Source organism: Nanorana parkeri, unplaced genomic scaffold (genome assembly GCF_000935625.1).
Source record: "Nanorana parkeri isolate BGI_ZX_2015 unplaced genomic scaffold, ASM93562v1 scaffold259, whole genome shotgun sequence".
In the NCBI taxonomy this organism is placed as follows: Eukaryota; Metazoa; Chordata; class Amphibia; order Anura; family Dicroglossidae; genus Nanorana; species Nanorana parkeri.
Genome location: NW_017306527.1, coordinates 1,312,404 through 1,319,615, shown reverse-complemented (window position 1 = coordinate 1,319,615; position 7,212 = coordinate 1,312,404). Strand labels below are relative to the sequence as shown.

At 38.1% G+C, this 7,212-nt stretch overlaps 1 protein-coding gene across 1 annotated transcript in view; it reads left to right on the top strand.

The window, feature by feature from the left end:
- The window catches only part of MAP3K5 (mitogen-activated protein kinase kinase kinase 5), a 146,410-nt gene extending 141,279 nt beyond the window's left edge, over window positions 1–5,131 (top strand). The window contains exons 29-30 of the mRNA XM_018556949.1: window positions 2,598–2,674; window positions 4,935–5,131. Coding sequence (XP_018412451.1) covers window positions 2,598–2,674; window positions 4,935–4,998 — 141 coding nt within the window. The 3' untranslated portion in view covers window positions 4,999–5,131. The remainder of the gene's footprint in view (window positions 1–2,597; window positions 2,675–4,934) is intronic.
- The last annotated feature ends 2,081 nt before the right edge of the window (window positions 5,132–7,212 follow it).

Below are 7,212 nucleotides of genomic sequence, written 5' to 3'. Positions count from 1 at the left end.
CAGCTCCCGACCGCATCTCCCGTCCACACGCCCGTATGCCCGATGGAAGCAGCATATCATCCGCCGACACCGGGACCGGCAACAGCACACCGCATTCTGGAACCTTGTCCAGTCCTCCCCCAGCCAGGTAAGACATCCCCCCGAAAATAAGACCTAGTGTCTTTTTTTCGTGCAAAAAAATAAAAATAAGGCAGTCTTATTTTCGGGGAAACACGGTATATATCACGTACCTGACTGGAGACCCAACTGAAAGTGGGGCTGCTCGTGCACCTCTGGTCCCACACCTCTAGAGGTGGTGACAGAGAATGTAAGGACATAGAGAGGCAAAGGCGCTGCTACTGGTGGCTGGCCGGTTTTCATAGAGACGCTTGTGTGCTTTGGACCAGCTGGTGAATCTCCAGCCGTCTCCTTTAACCAACTGATGGAGGAATGCCGGCTGAAAGGGAGCCGACAGCCCCACATACATACAATACAAATTCGGCCAGTGTATGGACACCTTTATACACTGGAGAGCAGAGAGTCGAGGTACTAAATCGGAAGGAGGAAGCGGAGTTAATTGTCACAAGCCAGGTTCAAACACAGAAATTTAGGATATAGGAACAGAATGCAGGACACACAGGGACTAGCTGATGACCACTCAGCAACTTGACTATGGCCTCTGTCAGTTTATATACAGAAGCGTGTGCCCGTAAGCTCACGTGCATGCTCTATTGTGCATAAACGTTCCAATACATGCACATCCATGTGCCAAAACTAGTTTGCCTGGAACTTTTAAAATAGGATTGCATGCTCGTGTATATACACATCATGGAGCAGGAATCAGTTTGCAGGAAAGTCTCTTACAGTATATTGATTAAAAAAACAATCTGAATTAGTGTAGTCACTAGTGTTTAGCGTGTAAAAGAATAAAAGTAATATTTTACGTTTGTGAAATTAAACACATAAGACCCTCTACTGTACACAAGCTTCCAAGAGAATTTCATTTAAAGCCCAATTGTACACTATTTTTTATTTGTTCTATGTTTAAACACAGTCACCGACATTTGTATAAGTATAATAAGAATCCTCTCCAACTTAACTCTGCTGGGAGATGAATTGTAGACTGCATGAATAAAGGGTTCCTTTTTAGCTACTGGTCATCAGCATGGAAGAAGGACCAATTGTGCAGACTCATATTTATGTAGACGCTAACTTGTGCGTGTACTGCAGGGGACATCTCCAGATTGAATGAGAGTATTGAAGCCAAGGGACCTTTTTAAGAAAAAAAAATGGCCTGACTTTAATAATTATATAGGGGAATTTTTTACATAAAGAAAATACAAATTTCACCACACCAATCAGACCAATAGATCTTTCTCAAGGAATTTTAGAAGATTTAAGAGATTAATTATAGGAATGATTTAAGCCTACCTAGGAGCTGTCCCCTTTGTTCTCAAATTCATGATAATGAATTACGACCTGACAAAACCAAATGCAGCTGAAGACTTTTTATTTGCATGAACTTAATACATAATTAAAGCCTCACTTTAGGTAACTGCAACAAATTATCCTTGAAATGGGGCCCCTTCATCTCAAGAAGTAAATGCTTATTAAGTCTTTGTGTAGAGGATTAAAGTGACATTAAACCCTCAGATTTTTTAACATAAAACAATACTGTAATGTGCGCCTTACTGTAATCCATGGTTGTTTCCCTTCTCTTTGATGCTCTTCCTTTTTAAATCTGTATCTTTTCTCATGCTTGGAAAGAACTTCCCTTTTCAGCTCAGGGCCTCTTCCTTTAGTGCTGGCTCAGGTTACAGCCTATAGAAACGTATACACATACACCGTTTGAGACAAGGCAGTCTGCTGAAAAGGCAAGTTCTCTCCAAGCATGAGAACAGATACAGATTTAAAAGGAAGAGCATCAAAGAGAAGGGAAACTACCATGGATTACAGTAAGGCACACATTACAGTATTGTTTTATGTTTAAAAAATCTGAGGGTTTAATGTCACTTTAAGCTGTAGTGCTTACCTTATTCCTTGCACTGGTAGGCATCCACCACTCTGTGCAACTGGTCTTCTGAGGCTGATTCCTTTTGCAGGTTTTCTGGTGTCATTATGTACAATGCAGGATCATTGGTAATGCATTGTATGTAAGGATGGCAAGGGCATGCACCCAACCAGGGGCATTGGAGAGAAGAGGATATTGGAGAGTTCAGCATTGGCTGATTCGGGGGGTGAGGAATAAATTGGGTGTTAAAGCTTATTCCTCTACTCCTAGGCTATCTGTTTTTTTGTGGACACAGCAAGTGTTTGTTTTTACATATATATATACATATACAGTATATATCCTGGAGTTGGAACTTGGCACTTCGCTAATGTAATACCCTTCCAATTGTGCGCCACCCTTGTTGGTTGGAAGGGTTGATGTTTTAAACTGTATTGGGCATATGTTGCTTAGCAGATTTATTTAAAAATATCAGCATAGTATTAGAGTACCATGCAGAATCCAGCAATTACTTAAGATCTTATAGTCTTTTGAAATCATACTGTAGATGAGCTGTAAAGTTTAAAATGCTTTCTTATAATATGTTACTTTTTATCCTAATTTGCTTTAGTTTTTGACAGAAGATTATCGATTGGAGGATATACTGTGGCATGTTACAAGAGATGATTTAAAGTCTATGGATCTCAGGTAGTTTACTAATATTGTCTTTCTACTTATAGTAATCATACTTCATGCTCTTAACTAACTGTATACTAGGGAAAGCATATTGTGACTCTAGTATCTCCAGGTGCTGTATTTTAACATGGAGCTACATCTTGCCCCTCTGAAACTTTTTCGTTATTTTTTTTTAACCTTTTGGAACCTATAATAAGGGAATGATAGGTTGCCATTTGGGAGTATTTGTATTTTTATTGTATTTAAATTAGGGATTTAAAAGAGCAGACTTTTTAAATTAAAATAAAACTTGCATTGTAATGAAAGGTGAAGTATATGGTCCATAAATAGTTCGCTTTGAAGCATTTACTATGTAATTGTACAACTTGTGCTAAGACCGTTTCATATTTGTTATAAAGAGTGAATTACAGAAGCCTATTATAATGCTTGCTCCAAACAAAATAGTAAACTATAGGGTCTATTTATAAACAATTTGCAGAGCCATTTGCCCTGTGAATCTCTGTGGCCGTTCACTCTGTGTGAATACAGGCAAAAACAAACGTTATATCTGTAAGAAATCAAGGCAACTGAATTTGCTGTATTTTTCTTGAAGACGCTTCATTGGTCGTCCGGCGACGGTTATCCAATCCGATTCACTGTTCATTCGATGAAGCGTATTCAAGAAAAATACAGCAAGTCCAGTTGCCTTTATTTATTTTTTACAGATATACCATGACCTGAATGAGTGAGAACCTTCACAGACAAAAACAAATGTTCTTAAAGTAATTTAATACCGTACTTTGGCCACTAGATGGAGCTAAGTATAGGAATCCCCGCTATACTTGCATATACAGGGCTTGTTAGCTCCTGTGTGATAGCAATAGAGTTAAAGTAACATTAAACCCTCAGATTTTTTAACATAAAACAATACTGTAATGTGCGCCTTACTGTAATCCATGGTTGTTTCCCTTCTCTTTGCTGCTCTTCCTTTTAAATCTGTATCTGTTCTCATGCTGGGCAGAACTTCTGTTTTGCAGCAGACTGCCTTGTCTCAGGAATGGATATATGGTGTCTGTGTGTAGGTTTGTAACCTGAGCCAGCACTACAGGAAGGGGCCCTGAGCTGCAAAGGGAAGTTCTCCCCCAGCATGAGAAGACATGAGGATTTAAAAGGAACACATTACAGTATTGGTTTATGTTAAAAAATCTGGTTTAATGTCACTTTAAGTGATAAACAAAAAAATACAAAAATTAAGAAAAAAAAAATTAAGTAAAAAACAATAAAATAAATACAATACAATAAAAAAGTAAAAGATCAGACATTGGTGCGTTGAGGATCGTGGCCTTGGGGCAGCAGACATAGTAAATCTGGCCCTGTGTGTATGCATGTATATATATATATATGTGTGTGTGTGTGTGTGTGTGTGTGTGTGTGTGTATGTATGTATGTATGTATACAATATTTCAGTATCATAAATAGAATACTTAGTTTTTCTGCTAATTTTTAGTCATGTGTATCATCTAAATACGACGTATAACTAAAGAATGACTAGTTTTCCCTGATTGCTGGGATGACAAATAAACCCACTCTTTTTTTAAAGTAAATATTGACTTTTTATTCATGAAGAGTCCCCCTAGTTGAAGTCGGAGAACTAGATATGCAAACTTTGAACATTTTACTGACAGACTCCCTTTTCCTAGTCTTACTCTCGATCTCCTGTTACAGCAGTTCTGCAGGGTGCCTAAATAGGACTGTGCATTCCAACAGGTACCATAGGCAGCCGAGTGAATGACCGACCTGAAGCGAAGTGAGCCGAACGTTGTTCAGCTATTCACTTTCGAACCCATAGTGATCTCAGTAACAGACCTGCGTCTTCTTCTTCTGCACGAGTCTTGTGATGAGGGTGAGGCTGCTATTCAGCTACGTCCGCACGGAGCACTGGAGTGTGAGGATAGAAAACAGCATTTTTACTGAGAGAAAATGAATTTAAGGTGTTTCCAAGGATAAATCCATTACAATTCAAAACATATGATGGTACAGAACAATAAAATGATAAAAAGGTTTTAAAGCACACCCTTACGAAGAAAAAACTTTCCAATTCAGCGACCCGGTACAAGTATGCACATTGGGAAAGTCAGGGTAAATTCAAAAGACCGTAACTATATGCTCATTTTGGGTCTTCCCCACTCTATATATAATTTGGCTGGAGTTAGGCTTCAAATAGAAATCCACTGTAAAGTTTGCACAAAGAAGCATTTGTAGATTTTAATGTACTGTTTATTTTCCATCACAGGGGAGGAACCTTTTGTGCAATCTGGAAGGCCATCACCGACTTCAGAGAAAAGCAGTCTTCTTGACAAATCATTCTATACAGCTATAAGTCATGACAGCTACAAGGCATGGTTTCCTGGTAGAGACACTGCTGCACTTTATCCTTCTTTGTGTTTACTAATGTGAAGTCATCACATAAAGTAGGTTCTGTCCCACTGAATAACATTACAGACGCCTATGTTAAGTACGATTCTTAGTTAACTTTTAGGTATTATAGTTCTCTAATTTGTTGCTGTAGGTAGGGCCACACAGCCTTTTGTTGTTTAGATACTTTAAAATGTGAGTTTGCTGATGATGTTAAATGCGTAAAGCGTATTAATGCTTATGTATGCCATACTGTAAATTTTGTGCGGGAGGGTAACATAAGTAATTTGTGGTCATGTTTTCTTATTTACTGTATCTAATGTCTGCTATATTTCTTGTATCACTGTTTTTTAATTCATTTTGCAGAAAAGGATGTTGTTTTCTTGTGTAAATGCCCATTTGTTTTTCACCCAAACAAATATCAAACTGTAGCAGTTCAAGATTCTGTATGTGAATTGTACCAAGGCTGGCTTGTTTTAAAGCTATCCCAATATTTAGTCTGACATTAAATTACTGAGAAAAGTGTTCTTTTTTAAAGACAATGTACAGTGTTTTGTTTATATTTTATTTATTATCTTCATTACTAAAAAAAATTACTTTTTAAATATGTTAACATTTTCTTTTTGGTTAAATAAATATGAAAAATTGCATTTTATTAATTAATATTTACCAGTGGTGTGCTAGAGGCTGCGGACTCAAGGTTTTCTACACAGATTTATTACTATGCTGTATATAGTCTTTTGTAATTTGATTCCTGCTTTTCAATTCTAATCACAACACAAACACAGCTCAGTGAGTCAGGGTAGGGAGAGAGCCCCACCATCTCTGCTAGCTCACAGAGACTTGTATGAATTTTAGACAAAGGTACCTTAACAAGGCAGTGGGCAGTGCTGGCCTTTCTTATTCGAAAACCAAGTATTCAAACACACAGTTATAAAAGCCATGTTTTACATTGTGTAAGTGTAAAATAAAGATTTTATACAAGGAATAAAAAAATGATAGCCAGTTTAAATTTTTTTTTTAAATAAAATGAACAAAATCCATTATAGTTTCCCTTAAAAGTTATATTTGCTTGTAGAATGTTTTGTTAGTAATACATTTATTATCACACTGAGTTTCTAATTCAAATGTCTAATGATAGGGGGGGAAAAAATGTGTAAACATGTTGGAAAATCAGATGAAAAGTAGGCAGTAATACAATGTATGGGCTGGGTACCAGACGAAGGCTGCATTCTCGCTGGAGAGGCCTCGGGGGTGAAAAGCTGCACATACTAAGGTAAGGTAACCTTACCTCACGAGGCCAGCTTCCTGATTGGCCAGCTTCCCGACCAATCAGGAAGCCGGGCAGCGCGTCATTACACGCTGCCCGTCTTCCTGATTGGCTGGGAAGTCGGCTCCATGCTCTCTCATCACAAGTGACGAGAGAGCATGGAGCCGCTTCCCTGTCAATCGGGAAACCGGGCAGCGTGTAATGAAGCGCTGCCCGGCTTCCTGATACCGGAAGTACTCGTGCTAGGCATCGGAGCATTTGGGCGAGTACGAGTACTTGCCCAAATACTCAGAATTGGCACCGATATCGATACTAGTATCGGTAAGTAATAAGCAACATTACAAAGCATGCACTAAAAAATTCTAAAGTGCCGCAAATTGCATGTTAAAGTGCATTTCCAAACACCTGTATTCTTAAACTGTTACAGTACAAATGAGGTCCATATTAGAGATCAATATAAAACTATATCTTAAGAGCTGTTCACTAAAAACACTGTGCAGATAACAAGGTGATGCCCAATGTGTCTTTGAAGAAAGTCATTTTGAAAAAATATTGAAATATAAAATAAGTAATTTTGCCACTGACATAGGAAGAAGTTCTCCATAATAAGGGTGATCTGATTTTGGAATCTTAGCCAAAGAATGGAGTGATGGTCAACAGTTTAAAACAATTTGTGTAGTTGGGATGTTGGCTTTACGAAAAATGGCATCTCCATCCATAATTAGTAGGATTTGTGAGTGGACACATAGAGCCAAATAACTATTCTGGGATTAGGAAGGATCTGTTTCACTCGCATACCTCTTGCTGGTGAAGTTCAGAGTCGTCCAGAACCTCTTAAGCCAGCTATACAAATAGAAACTTTTTCAATGTGTTTATTTGTATAAGC